The sequence below is a fragment of the Zalophus californianus genome, chromosome 7, assembly GCF_009762305.2.
Source record: "Zalophus californianus isolate mZalCal1 chromosome 7, mZalCal1.pri.v2, whole genome shotgun sequence".
Classification (NCBI taxonomy): domain Eukaryota; kingdom Metazoa; phylum Chordata; class Mammalia; order Carnivora; family Otariidae; genus Zalophus; species Zalophus californianus.
The window spans coordinates 59,647,501-59,669,373 of NC_045601.1; the positions used below are offsets into that span (position 1 = coordinate 59,647,501).

General features: G+C 34.5%; 1 protein-coding gene across 7 annotated transcripts in view; it reads left to right on the forward strand.

The window, feature by feature from the left end:
• The window catches only part of ASCC3 (activating signal cointegrator 1 complex subunit 3), a 337,927-nt gene that overhangs the window by 148,911 nt on the left and 167,143 nt on the right, over positions 1-21,873 (forward strand). For all 7 annotated transcript variants that reach the window (XM_027603944.1, XM_027603946.2, XM_027603941.1 and 4 more), the window contains one exon: positions 17,603-17,737. In XM_027603944.1, the coding sequence (XP_027459745.1) occupies positions 17,603-17,737 (135 nt within the window). The remainder of the gene's footprint in view (positions 1-17,602; positions 17,738-21,873) is intronic.

The following is a 21,873-nucleotide window of genomic DNA, read 5'->3' on the forward strand; positions in this document are numbered from 1 at the left end:
CTAAGTATATCCTGGCAAATAAAGTGGATATTTTTTTCCTGAAATATGGTTAGAGACCTGTTAAGTCTTATGGAGGGTCTAAGCTAAGTTCATTATATGTTTTATACACACACAGACATACACACACACACACACACACACACACAAGCTCACAAGCTCACAAGCTCACAAACAGAAACAGGAGATACTTGGAACAGACTTCATATTTATTCACAGAGCTTCATGTTGGTTGCCCCTCCCTAGCTTCCCAAAGGGCAATATGGGTGAGAGCTGACTACCTCTATGTATAAGAGTTACACCATAGGAGATGAGCTACAAAATTATGTAATTTGAAGCTTATATGTATACTTGTTGCTCGCACATCTGTCTGCCCCCTCTCTGATGGGGGGGTGGAGTATAGGGAAGGGATGTAGAGAGAAAAAGAAAAAGGGAGAGAAGGAAGAAGAGGGAGAAGAACAAGAAGAGAGGAAGGGGAGAGAGATGAGGAAGAAAGAGAGAAAGTAGACCAAGTGATCCAAGGACCTTATCTTTTACTCTAGAATATAAACAGATGCCCTCTTGAAGAAAGAAGGGAAGACCTCTACCCTGGGACATAAGCAGTTGTCTCCTTGAGAGATTAGAAAGGAGCCTCTATACTTTATTACCCTTAAATGGGAGGAAATGGCTCTGGGGTAGTGGAGACATTCTCTCCATTAAAGCACTTCACTGTCCATCTCTCAGATGGCCCTGACCATTTTCCTATACCAAGAATTTCAGGGAGGATTATTTTCCAGCAAGACCTAGGTTTCTGGAAAGGATATATACTCTACTAAACCAGCCTAGTAAGATGATGGTCTGGTGTCTGCTACTGCTGTCTACTGGGGGAGGGGGGGGGAGGAGGGGAAGAATCGAGAGAAAGGGGGAAAAAGCTTTCTAACTTTATCCACATTGCATGTTCTCTCCAGTAGTCTTTTTGTACTGTTGTCCATAAACATGGATCTCAATTTTCTGACTGTGGCATCTGATTTACTTTGTCTTGTAGCTATATTTTTGAGATCATCTGGAGCAAAGGCCAAATAAACTTAAATGGCTTAATGGATGGTCAAATGGCAACCCTCCTTTTTTAAGTGTGGTGTAACTATCTCAACTGTAGGTTTGTAGATACATCATTTTTTCTTGTTTTTTTTTTCTTTTTTTCCCTTAATGAAGAGGAATACAGTACAGATTTGTGGAGAATTGAGGTGTTTTTCATTTTTGTTTGTGGCAAATGGCAACCCTCCTTTTTTAAGTGTGGTGTAACTATCTCAACTGTAGGTTTGTAGATACATCATTTTTTCTTGTTTTTTTTTTTTCTTTTTTTCCCTTAATGAAGAGGAATACAGTACAGATTTGTGGAGAATTGAGGTGTTTTTCATTTTTGTTTGTGAAAATGGCCTAAAAAAATAGAGACAGTTAAGAGACAGTCTAAGACAAATTACAATTTTGTGGTTTTTCCTTTATAGCAGTACAGTTTTTTTTTAAAGATTTTATTTATTTGAGAGAGAGAATGAGAGATAGAGAGCATGAGAGGGAAGAGGGTCAGAGGGAGAAGCAGACTCCCCACTGAGCAGGGAGCCCGATGTGGGACTCGATCCCGGGACTTCAGGATCATGACCTGAGCCGAGGGCAGTCACTTAAACCGACTGAGCCACCCAGGCGCCCTATAGCAGTACAGTTTTCATCTAACCAGTAAATTTGATTGAGAGTATATTGGTTTAGTATGATTTTTTGCTGCCCAAGTAAATTTTTAAAAGTATATTCTTTTAGGAAGAGTCTCCTCAATCTAATATCATCTAATATTTGCGAATATTAAATGCATAGTTGGGTATTTAAGAATTGTAAATAGTGATTATTCTCTAAGAAAAAAATGAAAAATACTGATAGAAGGCTTAAAATCCATTCTATGTTGTTATTTTCCTAAAATTAGGTTCAGTCCAGAACATCTTATAATGTTGAATAATAATAGGTCTTGAAGTCCAGTGGCTTCAAGAAATGAAATTGTTAGCTTACTAATGAATTTTATTTGCATAGTAATAGACTAGCTAGTCTTGCTTAATTTGCTCTACAGAATAGATGTTGCTATTTTGGGGCTGTCAATAACAAATGTCAATGCAATTTGGATTGTCATGGAGGTCAGTAAAATATTTTTCTTTGTGTGATACTATAATGTATTGAAGAAAGATTCCTTATTCTGCCTTAGCAGCCTTTATTGGATTGACCTGGGTTTAGCAATTAATTAAGTTGATCCACATTTGTACTGTGGGGACTAATTAGAAGCAGTGTATTTTGGGTCACATCATTCAGATTTTAGTCATATTTGAGAACATCTTTGACACAGCCTGAAATCAGAGTGCTTGGATTTTTAGAACTTCATCATTAAATTATTTCATCATTAAACTAATCATTGCAAGTAAATGGGCTTCAATATATGTTCCTTGATTTTTTTTTTTTTACTTACGTGTGTATGTCTTTATGGACTTGTAAAATTAACGATCCTTATAACGTCATACTTACTATTAGCCTGAAATTTTAAAATGGAAACAGATTCTAAACTTAAAAACTTTACTGACAATGGTTCATGATTTAGGATCTCTTTCTGTAGTGTATTTGCCTCGTTAAAGTAAAAGCTCAGTGGGTAAAATACCCAGTACAGAAACAGCTACACTTTTAGCATGTGAGCATATATCTGAATCATCAATCTAGGTATTGAACAGAATGACTTTTAAAAGTAAACTAGGACATTACTGCCAATAATCATCCACTATTTATTGAATATTTGCATGTGTCAGGGACTGTGCTGAAGACAGAAATCAGAAAGAGACACTCTGCATTACTGTTGCTTATAATCTGATGAGGGCAACAAAGGTTAATCAAATGATTATGCACAAAATGTAAATGTACAGACTTCATAATTAACTTTCACCCACTCGTTTTAGCACCTATTAATGAGTCTCTAAGCCTGCCATTCCTTCCATTCCACTGCATGTAAGGAAGAGCTGCTCCTCTCTCCTATTTATTAATTTATTTTTCTATTGACTTGAATTTTTATTTTGCTCAATGGGTTATAATCCATTATTGTATTACATATTTTGATGATCTTATTAGCCCAGATTTGGCAGTTGGGAGCCCCTTCAAGCTTGCTTTTTCACCCTTTTAACATGCCCCAGTCCCAGAATTGGAATTAGTAATTTCTGCAAACCTGGTTCTCTTTTACTAGAGAATGGTATTTAGAAACCGGTGAAAGTGTTTTGTTTTTAAAATGAATATTTTCACTGCTTTCCTAAAATATTGTCGAGAAGAATGAAAGAGATAATGGGATTTTAGAATTTTCAAACTCTCAACAAAAAGGAAATAGAGTGTTGAACAGAAGAGTTCCTCATAAAGCTATTACTTTCAGACGCCTCCAGGGTGCTCCGAGGTGCCACAGAACTTGCAGTCATGACGTTGGGAGTGGGAAAGGTGTGCTATCTGGGAGGAAGAAATGAGATTTGGAACTCTCACGTCCACTTCAGTAGCTTTCATCTTTTTTTTTTTTTTAAAGATTTATTTATTTATTTATTTGAGAGAGAGAGAATGAGAGAGATAGAGAGCACGAGAGGGCAGAGGGCCAGAGGGAGAAGCAGACTCCCTGCCGAGCAGGGAGCCTGATGTGGGACTCGATCCCGGGACTCCAGGATCATGACCTCAGCCGAAGGCAGTCGCTTAACCAACTGAGCCACCCAGGCACCCAGTAGCTTTCATCTTATATATATATATTGAGCTGCTACAGTAGAGTTTGTTGGAAGAAAGAATTCCACAGCCAAATAAGTTTTTAAACCATTGTCCTATAGCATTAGTTTTTCATAATTTGCATGAGGATTAGTTTCTGTTCTTGTGATACCAGGTAGACTAATGTTTCATGTATGGAATATCAATTCAGCTTTTCTTGTAGAGATGGGCTTTGGTCTACTTTGTCATGTATCCATTAGACCTAGCAAACCAGTGGTTTTCCCTTATGGGCCTTGAATGCCAGCTTGAATTCTAATTGGATACACTGGCTAAATGCAGTAGCCTCTAAGTTTTCTAATGTGGTGTCTTTTATTCATCAGGCAACTATGACTCCTTCATTGCTCAGATCGGGTAGAAAGTCATATATTTGCATATATAAGACAGGCCCGTAACTGAAATGCTGCACCAGCTCTAGAAATTAGGATTGAGCGAGAAAGTAGAGGGTACACCTTTCCAGAGCACCTCCTCTTCAGTGCTGTGGGTCATCCTTACTAATTGTGAACTCTGGACACACAGAGTTGCCCAGTTCATACTGTCTTTGCTCTGCTGACCAAAATTTAACACCCCTCAGTTTGTTGATTTGTATAAATGTTTTTTTATATAAAAACCCATCACAAGATAAACTTTAAAATTTAAATCCTTTTTTTGCATAAAGACAGGTGTGTCACAAACCTGTTAACATCATAATATATGATACAAAGAAGAATATACTCCATAATCATCTTTAAATAAATTCATACCATGATATAAATATTGTCATTACAGTTTAAATCATTGCCAAAAATCTTATGGAAAGGTATTATTTACTTGAAAATTAAAATGAATAATACTCTTAGTTTTTTCCCTTAATTATAGGTTGTACTTATTAAACCATATTTTTATCATCTTCTGATCAGCTCCCAAATAATCTTATTTCAGAAGGAAAGTATTTTAAAGACAACATTTAATAGATCATCATTATGTTTACTTTATCATTGAATTTATGAAAGCATCATGAAGTTCATTAGTCCACTTTATTACAGATGACAAAACTAAACCTAATAATATGCCCAAAGTCAGACATCTAATAAGCTTTGAGATTGAAACTAGAACCTTGACCTTTTTACTTCCCTTTCACTGTTTTTACCCCTCGCAAAACTGATATTTTAATTTAACCCATTATTGCCCTGCAGAGAGAAGAGAATGCATGCAGAGAATGTGCTTGTAAATTCCCCTTGAAAAATCTGGCCTAAGGAAATCATCAATTGTATATGTGAAAAATCTACAGCAACGCAATAATTTTTAGTGATGAAATTTTTTAAAAGATTCTTTTCAGAAAGTATATGATCTTTCAATTATTAAAAAATCTTTTTTCACATTTTTTAAAGAAATGGATGCCAATAGATGCCTTTTACATTCTTTCAGGTTTCTCAGTAATTATGGTTCAAATTGATACATCTTTGAGAATAAAATGTAAAGTCATATTAAACTATATAATCAAGCTGATAACAGTTTAGTCATAAAGCCTATACACATTTAAACAAATCATTCCTTCAACAAATTCTCTCCAGTACATTCTTTTTATATTAAGAAAGAATAAAGAATAAAAATGCAACTATAGCAAGCCATAATAACTATCATTTATGGAAAACAGCATGAGAACTAGTGATGTTTAGCTGAGGAAAGCGCAGTCAACTGGAGGTAGGATAGAATTTTTCAAATCTTTGAAGAATTCTTATGTGTGAAAACAAGTACATTTGTTTTCTCTTGCCTTAGAGAACAATACTGATCTTGGTCCCAGTGAGTGGGATGTGTAGGGATCAGATTTAGAATGAATGTAAGGAAGACCTTTGTAAAACAACTAAACTTTTTTTCCTACTGAGTGGACCACCTTTTATATGCTAGGCTCTTTTCTGGTATTTTCTAATTATTGTTTGTTGTATCTACATCAGCCTTGTAAGGCAGGTACTATTATCTCCAAATTACAGGTGAAAAAAATGAAACACAGGTAAACTGGCCCAAGCTTTTCTACTATACAGATGCTGAATTATGATTGAAACATGGGTCTAAAACTCTGTTGGCATTCAAAATAAGACTAAAATAGGTTATATAGGTTAGTTTGGCATCAGATAAGTGTTTTGTCTAGATTGATTAGAATTTTTTCTTAAACAAAAAAACTAAGTTTGTGTATATCTTAAATTTGTTTAAGTAATTATGAGCAAGTAAAATTAATATTCTTGATATGTTTATTTACTTTTGTATTTTATAAAAAAACTAGAAGAAAATTCTAATATTTTCTGTGCTTAAAACAATTTTAATGTATAAAATTCACTTTCATCAATAGCATATATACTATTGTTAAGTTACTTAAGTTTAGAAATCTAATGAATGTTTTAAAAATGAATTCAGGGGTTCCTGGGTGCTCAGTCAGTTAAACGTCCGACTCTTGGTCTCAGTTCATGTCTTGATCTCATGGTCATGAGTTCAGGCCCTTCACTGGGCTCCACACTGGGTGTGAAGTGTACTTGAAAAGAAAATGAATTCAGATTCCAGATTATTGAATGTATAAATGTATATGGTGCACATATGAACAAGATCTGAAGAATTTATAGAAAATTTATTCAAGCATCTTTTAGATAACATAAATTGTATTACCTCTAGAAGATATACATATGTTTAATGTCTTAAGAAAAAATTGTTTTTAATTAAAGTTTATAGTAAAGGGAAAATACATTCAAAATACTTAATCATTTTGAAATTTTAAAAACACTTTTTCTCTGTAAGTTTGTAATCTTAATATTTTAGCAACTATGCTGAATAGAACTGTCTTATGCTTCTAAGTATGTTGCACAATGTCCTGATGTATGGTGAATTGATTATAAGATTATATTCTTTGCAGTGGACTTAGCTAGAAAAAAGGATATGTATTTTTGCTGTCATGGTGTATAGTGTACACTAAGTCCTCCAAGTTTGTTTTCATTATTATTAGTATACATTTTGATAACAAGTGTCTTTTAGGGTTTAGAAAATGTAAAGTATCGTAGATTTCTTTTAACCAAATATAGCAGTTAAAGCTCCCTATAACTCAAACATGGAAACTGATAAATATTAAAACTTACTCCTTTAAAGAAATTTGCAAAGAATATATTTCGCTTGCAGGGTAATGCCCTAAATATAATTCAGTAATGATAACCTGGATCTGTTTATCACTTAAAAGCTTAGGTTTATTGAGAAGAACTGCAGATTCTCAGCATGAGAGTCCAGAGGTGGTTGTGAATTGCCGAGTGTAGATCTAATTACACAGCTTGGAGCTGCGGAACCAGTTCTCTCTACTCCAGATTACTTTTCTTGGTTTATTTGCATAATTTAATGCATGAAGACTAGACAGTGAATTATACAGTTTTATGATATAGGTAGGACAAGGTAAATTAACCCTATTTGAGGTAGTTTGTATTTTCATGGTATATCTGATAAACATTTAACCACATCATTTTAAACTAAAAAATATGTGTTAATAATTTCGTTGGTTGCCAGGAATATCTGATAATAAATGCTAGTTGTTACACCCATGATTAATAAAATAGGTGATTTTAAATTTTATTATTTTAGCCCTATTTTCAGAGCTGAACTTTTAGTAATAATAGTTTTGTGGATGTAATCCAGATAGAGTAGTGTCAAATTTTCTACCATTGTAAAACATAAGAATACTTTCTTTATTCATGTCCATCAGTAGAACATTGTTTTGGTTGATGAATTTGACTAATTTGATTCATTGTAAATATAGGTAGCTTTGATTTAGGAACTATCTTTGACTTCAAAGTCCAGAATTTTTTTTTAAGATGCTCTCAGAATAGCTCATTTTATAAGTTGTTTCTTTTTTAAATCACATATTTGGAACTCTGCAATGGCATTAAAATACATACACATGCAGCTTTACCATAGTATGAGAAAACTAATCAGTAGCAATTTCAGTTCATTAAATATCAGTGAGATGGTTGCTAATATATTTTTAAAAAACAATCCAGGAAAGTTAATTATCTAGTTGTGTAATTGGAAGTTAACTTGATACCCCATATTCTCATAAATGTATCAGTGAAAGTATTAACTCAGCCCACATACTATTATAATTTATAAACTTTTAAATTCAAATTTCTGCTTATAAATTATTTAAAAAATTAATGTTTTCTGTGAAAACTAATTTCAGCTATCATTTATTGAGTATCTACTGATTGAATGATAGTTTGGAGAGTGGGTTAGGGGATGACAAGGAGACCTCAAAATGAGTAAGATGTAACCTTGCCTTTAGGCAACACCCAAGGAGGGAATATAATGTGATCCAAAAAAAGTAGGCTTTCAAATGAGGCTAATTCTCTACTCTGCTCTTGAATGAGTACCAAGTTATTAAAACTCTGAGCTTCAGTTTTCTCATCTGTAAAACACTAATAGTATTACCTACCTAATTGTGTTAACAGTGAGATAGAGAACAATGCATGGCACCTAGTACTGGGCCTAGCATATAATAAGCACTTAATAAATCATGCCTTTTATTGTTAGTCCTAGTAGTTATTAACATCAGGGTGAAAACCTATGTATATGCTGAGATGACAGAAGGCACAAGTATGAACAAAGTGCTGTGGGAATGATTAATTTCTCTAGAGAGATTGGAGATGAGTCATTAGAACCAGGTTTAAAGGTTTGTAGAATTTCCACAGGAGGATTTGGCAGGAGACCTAAATAAAATAAAACATGAGCAAAGGTCTGGAAACATACAAATGCATGAAGGTTTTGAACAACAGGAAGAAGAATTTAGAGAGATGGCACCCAAAGACCAATAATGAAGAAATTGAAATGTCATGACCTTTAAATCAAGTAATTTGCTAACTTTAAGAGGGGACTCCAATTAATTTTTCAGTTATGCTTTTCATTTCTTTTTCCTTTTTGTTGTTTTCTCCCATAGTTGTTGATGTAATGAATAGCAGCTTCTGTGTTCCCCATCTTCTCAGACTCCAGTCTTTCAGCATAGTAACTACTAAATAGAAGCTCCAAAAGCACAGGGACCGGTGCTGGGCTTTCCCACTATTATGTCCCCAGTGTCTGTCATGTAATTGTTGGATGATGGCAGACTTGCAGAGGAGATATGTCAAGCATAGCTAAAATAAAAGGTAGCTAAAAATAAAAAAGGTAGTCAGTGATTAATGCTTAAGGGATTAATGCTTAAGGGAAGGAGCACATGAATTCATTAGATGGTCAAAAGAATCAATATCACTTCTATCTGAAAGCATCCCTTTATTATTTTAATTTTACTGTATTAGTAACATCCATCTCCCCGTGTAGGTAAAAGGGCTTCTTCTCTTTTTCTTAATCAGTTTTTATGAACTTATACTAACTTTTCAAGCAGTTCAGTGGCTGTAGAGCTATATTTTAAAATGTTTAAATCAGAGTTCCCTTTTGTCAGATCTGTCTCCAACAATCATATTAACTCTCAGAGATTCCTAAGTACTCTCTTGCTCATCTTGACTCTTCACAAAAAAACAGAGCACCCCCTTTTTTAAGTTAGCCCCACCCCTTAAAGTTTTTTTCCTGTTGATTGTCCTATCAGTTTACAATGATAAAATCATCTCTGGTTTTTCCTGTGTTTTGTCTGCTGTTTTCTTTTATACATCCTTGAGTCATATTTTTTTCACAGTGATAGCCTTCTCTCTATTCAGTTTAAAATCTACTTCTAACATAATAATTTCTCAAGTATCGCTCTTAGTGGTATCATTTTTTTTCTGAGTCTTAAATGGATTTTTCTATCTTAACACATGTTTTATAATGAGATTGTTACTTGCTTTTCCAGATATTACTGCTCCTCTGTCCACATGTCCATTTCTGTCAAAATGGACCATGCTATGGATTTTCTCTCTTCTCTGTACCTTTGACCTCTGTATACTTTCCTTTGAAATGCTATTTATTTTCTTCTATGAGAACATCTCTCTTATCTTCTTAAAGCATTTCCAGGTACTCTGAATCAAGATAAATTTGTCACTTAGATCAAAAGTACCACCATCGCCCTTATAAGTAAATTGTTAAATAAGTTTCCTTTAAGTTTTTACTTTGACACCATAAATTCCTTAGCAATAAAATAATCATATCAAATATATTAGTATAGTAGTACATTATAAATAAACTCTTATAACCTCACTATCATCATTGATCATTTTTTCTGTTCAGTATAATTTATATATTTCATTGTAACACTATTAGGGCTTGTTTCAGTGGATAAGACAAACAATAGAAGATATACAAAGGAAACATCTTTTTATCTTCCCCCACTCCCATTTTCATTTTGTGAGGTATTTAATTTGGTGGGTGTCCATCCATATTTCTAATTTTAAACACACACATCCTTTATATACTCAGAATAATACTATGGAAATTGTTCTTCAACTTGATTTTTTTTTCACTTAGCACTGTATTATGGGTATCTTTCCAGATATCCATTTGTGAGAGCAAAATCCAGTGCTATTTGTGCTTACTGTTGGATTACCAGAGCCACAGAGTGCTTGTGAAGTTCAGCACCTTTTCAAATGTTTATGATTAATTTTCTGTAAATTTCTCAGAAGCCACAGAGAAAAATGCTGATAGATTTAAAGAAAAATTAACTGTTTCCATACTAAACAAGGCACCATAAACAAAGTCAAAAGATAAAGTGTAGACTAGAACAAAATATTTGCAATATAGAAAAAGACAAAGTATATTATCTTCCATATACAAAGAACACCTACAAATTAATAAGAAGAAAATCTCCAATAACAAAACAGTGTTCACAATAAGGAAATAGTTAAATGAATAGTCATATATATTTGACCCAACAATTTCACTTCTATGAAATTATCCAACAAATATATTCACAAACATGTGAAATAAACCTTGTGAACAGTTATTTATTACATCATTGCTTTAAATAATGAAAGATTGGAAACAACATAAATGTCCATCAAACAAGGACTGGTTAAATAAATTATGGTATTTCTAAGTAATGGAATACTATGCAAATGCAAAAAATAAATGGAGAAACTGTGTACTGATGTGAAAAGATTTTCAGATGATTTGAGTGTCTTCAGCTGGCCAGCATTGGCAGGTCTAAAATGAGAACTCTGTAATTACTTGTAGTATCCCAGCACAAATGTCTCCTGGATGCACAGCATGCAGAATCAAACCTTTTAAAGTTGCATTTACCTGATAACGCGGATGTGGTAATATGACTGCAGCAATAAAAACTATTCTGTGCTTCTGCGCTCTTGTGGTATACAAGATATCTGAAATACATCTGTAGTGGCACTCCCCGTTCAAACCTATAAAGCAGAGAAAATGATTTGCCTGTGTTCTCCGTCCTCCCGAAGATACCAAGATGTTCCAGATGGAGCAAAGGGAAGGTTTTGGTTTTGGTTTTCAACTTATAACAGATGGCTTGATGCAGGGCTCTCAGATGTTAACATAACATATACCAGAATCACCTGGAAGGCTTGTTGAACCAGATTGCTGAGCCCCATCTTCAGAGTCACTGACTCAGATCTGGTGTTTGTAGTTTTTTTTGTTTGTTTGTTTGTTTTTTTTTTGATGTAGTGTTCCATGATTCATTGTTTGCATGTAACACCCAATGCTCCATTCCGTACATGCCCTCTTTAATACCCATCACCAGGCTAACCCATCCCCCCACTCCCCTCCCCTCTAGAACCTTCAGTTTGTTTCTCAGAGGCCATAGTCTCTCATGGTTTGTCTCCCCCTCCGATTTCCCCCCCCTTCGTTTTTCCCTTCCTGCTATCTTCTTCTTTTTTTTTGTTTTAACATATAATGTATTATTTGTTTCAGAGGTACAGATCTGTGATTCAACAGTCTTGCACAATTCACAGCGCTCACCATAGCACATACCCTCCCCAATGTCTATCACCCAGCCACCCCATCCCTGCGTTACTGGGTATTTACCCCAAAGATACAAATGTAGGGACCCAAAGGGGTACGTGCACCCCGATGTTTATAGTAGCAATGTCCACAATAGCCAAACTATGGAAAGAGCCAAGATGTCCATCGACAGATGAATGGATAAAGATGTGGTATATATATATATACACACACACACACACACACAATGGAATATTATGCAGCCATCGAAAGGAATGAAATCTTGCCATTTGCAGTGACGTGGATGGAACTGGAGGGTATTAGCTGAGCGAACTAAGTCAATCAGAGAAAGACATGTATCATATGACCTCACTGATATGAGGAATTCTTAATTCAGGAAACAAACTGAGGGTTGCTGTTGTGGTAGGTGGTGTTTGTAGTTCTGACAAGTTCCCAGGGGATGCTGATGCTGCTGGTTTGGGGACCATGCCGTTTTAGAATCACTCTTTGTTTAGGTCATTAGGACTTAATTCTCTTGGGGAACCTGGGTTAAGAAAGTTCAAAAGAATTGAGAGCAAGACACCTAACAGGGCAGTTAGAGTGAAAGCATAAACCACTAGGACATAAAACTCCTCACCCTCAGGCCTCATTCTTTAAACTGGTGTGAGAGTGAATACCATATATTAAAGAATGTCGTTCCTCAGCAGCATTTTCTATAGAACATCTATCTGCTCTGTTGTCTGTTTTTCAAATATTTCCTTTTCAGTCTTCCTTCTTAGTGGAAATTTCTAGGGAAGAGTCTTTGATTCAACATTTCAGTTAATCTTTGCCTACCTCTCTCCTGTTTTCAAATAATCTCAGGTTTAAGTATTCATTTAATTTTCTTTTTACTTCTCATCCATCGTACACAACACCTTTACAAAAGCTTTTAAAGGATAAGTGGCTTTTTAAATTATTTTGTGTGGTGTTAGATATGTACGCACTTGCATCAATGAGGAATAAATATATAGGTGTCAATTTATAGCAGTCATTTACTGATCTCACCATTTGGTCTTTTAGTCCAAATTCACTTTATTGTTTATTACTCTTACAGTGGTGCTGATACTTAACCAGTTCTGACAGAGGTTTTTAAAGTTGCTGTACAAAGAGCGTTAGCATCTCCTTGGAACTTGTTAGAAATGCAAAGTCTTGGGCTCCTGGGTGGCTCAGTCAGTTGAGCCTCTGCCTTCAGCTCCTGTCGTGATCTCAGGGTTTTGGGATCCACCTGGCATCCATTCGCATCTGGGTTCCCTGCTCAGTGGGAAGCCAGCTTCTCCCTCTGCCTCTCCCCCTTCTCTCAAATAAATAAATACATCTTAAAAAAAGGAAAAGAAATGCAGAGTCCTGGCTTGCCTCACACCTACTTAATCTGAAAGAGTGGTGGAGGAAAGGAGCAGCAATTATGTTTTTAGATAATTTTGAAGCGTTCTAGAGTTTGAGAGCTATGACTTTCCTAAATGCAGTGTTTTCACTTACATTATGTACTTCAAACTTTATAGTAATCCTTTGACTCTAGTAACTCTCTGTGGAGTGGGGAAAATAAGAATCAAAGAGATTAAATAGTTTGTTCTAAGTCACTGCTCTTTAATAATGTTTCAAAGTAGATTTTTGGTATTTTTCAAATAATATATCCTTCCTTCTGAATACATTGAAACAATGAGTTACTTAAACATTCTAGTTTTTCCGAATGATTATCTCAGCTTTCATTCTTTCATTACTTTTAATCTGCTTTGGTGCATTAAATAACAGGACCAAAATGCAAATTCACATACTTTCTCTCCTATCTCAGGACTGATTCAATTATATATTCTTAAACTAAATGGCTTTTTAAACTAAGAACAAGTATATACAATATTTTTAAATGTATTAATCTAACAAACCTCAAGTAAAAATATAAACAGTTTCATAAAACAATTAAAATTTACTAATGTTGACTTGAATCTATTGTTATAATCTTATTTTAATGACACATGCCCATTTAACTGCTGTTCGGTTATCATTAGTGTTTCTAAGATTAATTTGGAGTTGTTTCTGCCAAATGAAACAGTGCTGTCCTCTCTGTTATAATTTTTATATGTCTGTTTAAATTAATTACCAAATTAACAAACCAAAATCAAGTATGTTATAGAGACCCAAAACCTTGTAATGGCTTCTGTTGGAGCCTCTAAACAGAAAATTCTTAGTAAGGAAAAGAGTTTATTTTACTGAACAAGAAGTGATGGATCATTTAATAAAAAGAAATTGCTACTTTAAGTTATAACTAGTATTTCTCTTGGCTGCAGTAGAAAATAATTTGCAAAATGATAAGTTGACAAGTCAGACTGAAATAATTAATGAAGATTTAGGGTCATATTTTATTTTCCCTTATGTTCTTCGTATCAACAGGATTTACATAATGTGGCATTTGAATTATGGAGAATAGAAATCTGGTTGCATTATAAAAACCCATCTGGGAAATGATCTTGGGGCCATGCTGGTTATATGAAATACCTTCATATTCCCTGATATTTCATATATATAGGTAAATAAAGATAGGTTGGTTATTAGGGAGTTTTTAAAATCATCTTTGTAGTGGTGGTTTTATTTATGTTTCCTTTTAACCTTACTTAGGAGAAAAAAAATAAGTTGGTGGTAATTATTAACTAATTTCACACAGTAGTGCAGTAGTCATCTCAAAAGTTGTTAATAATTCAAAATTTAGGTCCCACCCCTAAATATTCTTACTCAGTTGGTTTTAGGGGAGGACCCAGAAGTCTATTTTAATGAGCACCAGCACTGATTCCCATGAAGAGGTCCCTTGGTCTCAGTGTGAGAAACTTTGAAAGAGAATGTACTTCTTCAAGCTAACACACTAAAATTACCAAGGATAAATATTATATTTTATTATTTTTTTCTTATGTTAAGTTAGCCACCATACAGCACATCATTAGTTTTTGATGTAGTGTTCAGTGATTCATTAGTTGCATAAAACATCCAGTGCTCATCACAACACGTGCCCTCCTCTAAATACTGTATGCTCCTCCATCCAGCCTGCACCTGCTTCTATAGCCAGATAGGGCTGATTACTAGTGATTCTTCCTTGCCAACAGGAGCAGACCCATTTGGAGCCTTGGAATCTATCATTTTTCCCTGGTGCTTAGTGCATGGTTTGGTACTCAGCAGGTACTGTGTAAATGTAGTGCGATGGATGAATGAAGGTGACCCAGCCAGCTCCATGGTTAGCATTCCTGTGTTATCCATGCTCCGTGTGTACAGTTTTTTCTCCTTCCTTAAATTGTACATGTCTTTTACAGAAGGGACTATGTCTTGTCCATTTTCATATTTCCTCTTTCAACAGTATTCTCCCATCCATGGCTAGTAAATACTTAGCAAGTAAAAAATATTTTGTGCTTATTTAATACATCATACTAGATTGTCATCTCCCTGAGAGCAGAAATTTTGCCTCTCTCTTTTGCAGAATTCTCAGGGCTTGATAGTGATTCTCAGAATTCTCAGAAACATTTGAATGAGTGGATAAATTAATTTAAAAAATAAATAATTTCATTTTAATTGAGATTTTCTTAAAATGTAATGTTAGGGTTTAGTGAGGCTTTGTGTGTAGTAAAATTTAATTTTACATGAGAGAAAAAAGTCTACCCTAATTTTTAAAATTTTTTTAAAGATTTTATTTATTTATTGGAGAGAGAGAGAGAGAGTGGGAGCAGGGGGGAGAGGGAGAAGCAGACTCCCCGCTGAGCAGGGAGCCCGATGCAGGGCTCGATCCCAGGACCCTGGGATCATGACCTGAGCCGAAGGCAAACGTTTAACCAACTGAGCCACCCAGGTGCCCCTAGTCTGCCATAATTTTTTAAGAAGAAACTCACTATTGAAATAGCCTTACTTTTTACAAGAGACAGGGTGGTAGAATCTGAGCGATTCTGAACTGGTGAAGCTTCAGCAGGGCATTATAGTTAATAGAATTTTTCTAACTTTGTATTAAACAGTTTATGTCAATAATGATGAAAATATTACAGTAAGCTTAAGTGGTAATCTCTTGACATCCCATGAGATAAAGATGTTTCCCCAGAAAGCTAGAGAGCCTATCGAAGTTAGATTTGGGGATTTTTTTAGTTGAAAATGAGGAAAACAGAAGAATTTTCCAAGTATACATGAAGCTTACTGAAATAACTTTCATTCATATACTCTTTGGAGATATTCTTAATGATCATATTTCTTTTCAAGAAACATTAGTATCAGCAAATCAGTTAGAGCTCTAACCAAGGATGAAAGCTTATGCTTTATATCATTGATGGCTGTGATTAACTAATGTTAAGTCTCTCTAGATGACTTGCAATGCTTGTTTTATTGTCTCTAAATGCTTTGGGAGTTTTTCATTGAGGAATTTTGGTCTTCTCCAGATTATCTACTCTCCTTGACTTTGAACACTTTCTAAAAGAATAGTAGTAATTTAAGCATTCCAGTTTCTTGAATATTTCTCTATGCTTTCACTGTCCTCTAAATTATAATTGGCATCCCATACATGGAACAGTTTGACAAGTTTATAGGCATAAGATCACTGTGAGTAAATTATACAGTGTGTGCTTTAGATCTGTGTCACTCCATCTCTTTTCTGGTCAGATTCCAGGCCTCCCTCCCCTTTTTACTTTTGTTCATTTTACAAAATGACCTTCTCTTTTACTTAGGTCAGCTCGCATGAGCCTATCAATTCCCTGACTAAAACCGTCAGTTGCTTGTTTTTCTAAATGTGTACCATGGAAATAACACCAGTGTTTTAGCTTGTGGGAAAACATAATTAACAGGTAAATATGGAGAGAAATTGAGGGAAAGGCAAGAATTAGGACATCCATATTGCTGAGGCCTAAGGGGAATACCATGGTATCTCCAGAGAGTTTTAGAGGTCTCAGTTTGGTTGGAAGATGGGGCTAGAACTTGTTTTTAAGTTACCCAAAGCACCCACACTGCTGATTGTCCTTAGATTGTGTGTTTCAGATTTTGATTAAAATGTCAAATTACCTAGAGATGCTTTATTCACATTATATAAAATTGAAAAAAATCAGTTGTCCATATAAAAGAGTAAAATTACTTTATTATAGTAATGGCTCTTTGGGAAGGTTGGGGTTGAGCTGAATGTGGAGGGGATGTGGAAGCCAAAGAAGAACAGACACAGCAGAGAAGGCAGCACTGATAGGCAGCAGATGCAGAGTGCTCCTCACTCTGATTTCATTCTCTTCCCATTGCATTGACATTCTGCCTGGTGACTGTCCCTGAAAATACTTTTTTGCACTTCTCCTTGACAAAGCATCCAGATATGTGACTTCCCCCTAATTCAGATTTCCACACTTTGTAATTCCACAGGAAGGTCAAAAATAAAACAAAAACAAAACAAAATTCCAAACACCTCTCTAGAAGCATTTTCATCTCCAGCAGTTCCCGAAATTCTATTTTAAATGGTTGTTCTTAGATGTGATTTTGTCCAAAGAAGAGTGTTTTTATTGTTTTCAATTTCTTTAAACATCTTTATGATAGTGGAAATTTCACTGATGGTGGAGAAATAAGGCTCTCATATATTTTTATACTCTGTCCCCGAAATATATGATTACACTCATGAATCATATCTTCAAAAGAGAAAAGCACAAATTTAACTCAACATTTTATATAATCCATTAATTTCTTTTCTGACTTCCGCCAATTTATAGGTTAATAGTATATAAAGCCTTGTTATTGGATTTTATTTAACTTGTCTTTATCCTATATACACTTTGTTCTAAAATAAGGAAATGTTGGGGAATTCATAAACTGGGGTTGTATTTTGGAAAATTAATAGTTGTATACATATGGTGATTTTTTTCAGACTAGTATTAAGCTATCTTTTAATGACTTTTAGTATTAAATAAACTGTTTTTCTTTTTTTCAGGTGATGGTATTTGTACATGCTCGAAATGCCACTGTAAGAACAGCTATGTCTCTAATAGAAAGAGCAAAAAATAGTGGTCAAATTTCCTGCTTTTTACCTACACAAGGACCTGAATATGGACATGCAGAAAAACAGGTGGGGAACAAAGAATGGCAAGATATAAGAACTAAAGCATATAATGTGCCAGATAATACAGATATTTTATATATGACAGATGTATGGTCTCCAGTTTCCAAGGAATTAATTTTACATATTTATCATGTTATAATCTTTATTTTTTTAATTTAATGATCTTCCAAAGGATTCCAATGCCTGAGGTATTCAATTATCACGTCTGTCCATACAGTTAGAATTGTATTTAGTCCTACTCTTTAAAATATAGTTAAGGGCGCCTGGGTGGCTCAGTTGGTTAAGCGACTGCCTTCGGCTCAGGTCATGATCCTGGAGTCCCGGGATCGAGTCCCGCATCGGGCTCCCTGCTCAGCAGGGAGTCTGCTTCCCCCTCTGACCATCTCCCCTCTCATGCTCTCTCTCTATCTCATTCTCTCTCTCAAATAAATGAATAAAATCTTTAAAAAAATAAAATAAAATATAGTTAAAATATAAAATACAGTTAAGTTCCATAAAATATGTTAACATCTAATTAGGGTTATTAAAGTCTCTTAAAAAAACTGATAGGTTAATATTTTTTAATTTCTCAGTTTTAATTTCTAAGGTTAATGTGGACGGATGAAAGCTGCATAAAATAAAAGTTCTTTTCAAGAATGTGAAAGTTTAGGGGCGCCTGGCTGGCTCCGTCAGTGGAGCATGTGACTCTTGATCTTGGGGTTGTAACTTTGGGTGTAGTGATTACTTAAAAATAAGACCTTTAAAAAAAAAAAAGAAAGCGAAAGTTTGAGACCTGGGAGTTTGATAACCTTGCTACTCAACGTATGCTCAGGACCTTAAAAGCCTGGGTCCCCTTTAGAAATGCAGAACCGCAGGCCCCATACCAGATTTACCAAATCATAATCTGCATTTCGCCTCAATCCCTAGGTGCTTTACTACACATTACAGTTTGAGAAGTACTTCCCCAAGTAATTTGAGTATTGATAGTATCCTAAGATTTACAAAAGGTTTTATTTAATTATGTGAGATAATGATTTAGATCAAGAATAGATAGACTATATCCTGAAGGCCAAAGGTGGCCACCTGTTTCTGAAATTAAGGTTTTATTAGAAAATAGCCAGACTCCTTTGTCAATAGCTGCTTTTTTTTCCTTTTGCACCATGAGGGAAGAATGAACAGTTACTACAAGGACTATGTGGCCCACTAGTAAGCCTAAAATACTATATAGCTCTTTACAGAAAATGTTTGCCCTGATTTAAAGCAATGAAAATAAATTTTCAAATGAAAAAGTTAGTGGGCATAAAATGATAGTAACTTCAAAGTATTTTATATGCCTAAGATTTAACTGATGTTTACTGAACAGCTGCTAGCTGCCAGACATCGTGCTCTGTGCTTTCACATTTCTCATCTTGGTAAAATGTATTTAATTGTTACGACTCTACTATGAATTTCACCATTTTATATTGACATTTTAGATTCTGAATATGATAAATGTGATGTCAGTTGTTTTGAACATCAGATTCTTTCAACTTAGAACTATAAAATTTGTTCATCTTCTTCATTTTTCTCCACTTTATATAATTTCTATTACATAACACTTATTAAACAGCTTTGTAGTCTTCCAGTTATTTATTAATTATGAATTTATGAGTGTCTTTTAAAAGTCAGGTTGGCATTCATAAGTCTTCTTTCATTTCTTTGGAAATATGAAGCAACTCTATTGTGTTTCAAAGCCAAGCTTTGAGAGCCACCTTGTGGATTTCTGGTTACTTCATACCTCTCAATTCTGAAAGCTATTGCTCATTCCAAATGATGCAGGTTTATTATTTAATTTCTATAATAATAGTGTTTAACATTTATCAGGGGTTTACTGGTGCCTGGCATTGTTTTCATTGCTTTATACATAACTCATTCAGTCCTCACAGAACCTTTGATATAGATTTGTACTGTTATTACCCCTTGATATGGTATATGTGTAAGTAATTCAAATACAGCATGAAATAGAGCATATAGAAATAATTAATATAGAGGCATTTTCAAATAATGTTTATTTAAGGCATTGTCACCAGAGTCACAGATCACTATGGTAAAAAAAAGAAGAGTGAGAGAGAGAGATCTGGAGAAGTGGAAAGTTTTAATACCGTTAAGTAGACTTGAAAATCCTGAGTCATTTTTTTTTTAATTTTTTATTGTTATGTTAATCACCATACATTACATCATTAGTTTTTGATGTAGTGTTCCATGATTCATTGTTTGTGTATAATACGCAGTGCTCCATGCAGAACATGCCCTCTTTAATACCCATCACCAGGCTAACCCATCCCCCCACCCCTCTCCCCTCTAGAACCCTCGGTTTGTTTTCCAAATCATTTTTATTATACCTTTTTAAAAATATTTTTATTATATTTGGTTTTTATCCAGTCTTCCTACTGTTATTGGATTTTTTTTAAAGAAGAATGACATTCACAAACATTTATTAATAAGTACATGTTTTCAAGTAACATTGTCCTGTGCACTATTATATTCCCAGCCTTTCATATAATATTTGGCTGATAGTAGGTACCCCCAAATTACTTTCTTTCGCCTTTGTTCCTCTGAGACAAACATTATGAGATGGCCTCACTTTAATTTTCTCATTTGATCTACACCACTATTCTGTCCCGTAGAGATTCTTATCCCTATTTTATAGATAAGGAAACTGAAACTGAGAGAATAATTTTCTCAGAGAAGGCCATGTAACAAGTAGTAGAGCCGTGATTTGAATCAGTCTGGCTCCAAAGCCTGCCCTTTTTACCACACTCTATTCTAAATGTTCAAAACCAGATCTGATCTGGACTTTCTAAAGCTTTTAGGGCTTTGAGTCTTTTTGTTTCTTTTTTGTTTTTTGTTTCTAATAAAATGGAAGAACATTTCTTCAGCCTAACTGTATCCCTCATTTCTGCTAAAGAGAGATTCAAAAAATTTGTCCCCTCAATGCTGGATATGATTTTGTACCAAAAGATAAAGTAATCTTTCTGAATGCTTTATTGAAGCTCCAAAATTTTAGATTGTTCTTCTAGTGCTAGCTGTATGCTTATTTCTTTAAGTTCCTTTTGAACTTGAATGGTATTAACATTCTAGCAGTTCTCAGGAGCTATTATCATGATGGTAGGAGATATTCCTTCCCATGTTTTTGAAAAATGGGAAATTAAGTACTCAAAACATTAAAATAAAATTAGAAGGTAAATTTGCTATGGTAGTACATAGAAATTTAGCCTCATGACTCCTGTTAATGGAAATACAGCTAAATCCCTATGGTGCCACACTAGCACTTTACCTACCCCTAAGTGTGTAATGTGACCATCTCAATTCCTGACTCACCAGTTATGGTTCTTAAGGTTTTTAAAAGCATTTCTTCACAGTTTTATTAACACTCTTTATTTGTGTAAATAATAAGTAAAACTCCATTGAGGAAATTCTCCTTTTCTTTCTCTGTGTGTGTGTGTGTGTGTGTGAGAGAGAGAGAGAGAGAGAGAGAGAGAGACAGGGAGAGAGAGATAAGGCTATTTCTGTGCCTTAGCCACAGCCAAAAAGAAAATACTTTTCTTCCCAGTGAGTGACAGCACATTTTAGGACTCTTCATATCATTCCCATTTTTTAATATAAAATTTATCCCCATATGAAAAACCAACTATATTTCCAAATTGTCTACTGAAATATGAAAATAGGGAAAAGGAAAATGAAGTACCCCAGGAGTAGCTTCAACTATAGAGATGGAGCTTGCAGTTCTCTCTGGGGAAGGGAGTATCTCAGGAATTCCAAAGGAGGCCCAAAGCAAGAAGGCACATTAACAGAAATCTCTGGTTATGACTTCACCTCTAGAAGCCCTGTCACCTTAAACACCTAAATATTTCTGAAACTTATTTTCTGTTTTATCAGATGGAATAATAATAGGGTAAATAACACCTAGTGGTTAACTATGAGAAACAAATAGAATAATATATGAAATTATTTTGGAAAATGAACAATGATAAAACATATCATGTTATAGAAGTCTACTTTTAGAAAATACATATTAATAACTAAATTTTAAAATGGTGAAAGGATGGTGAACAATATCAATAACTTTCCCTAATTTACCCTGCATATTTTTTGCTCTCCCACACAAAGATATTTTCTTAAGA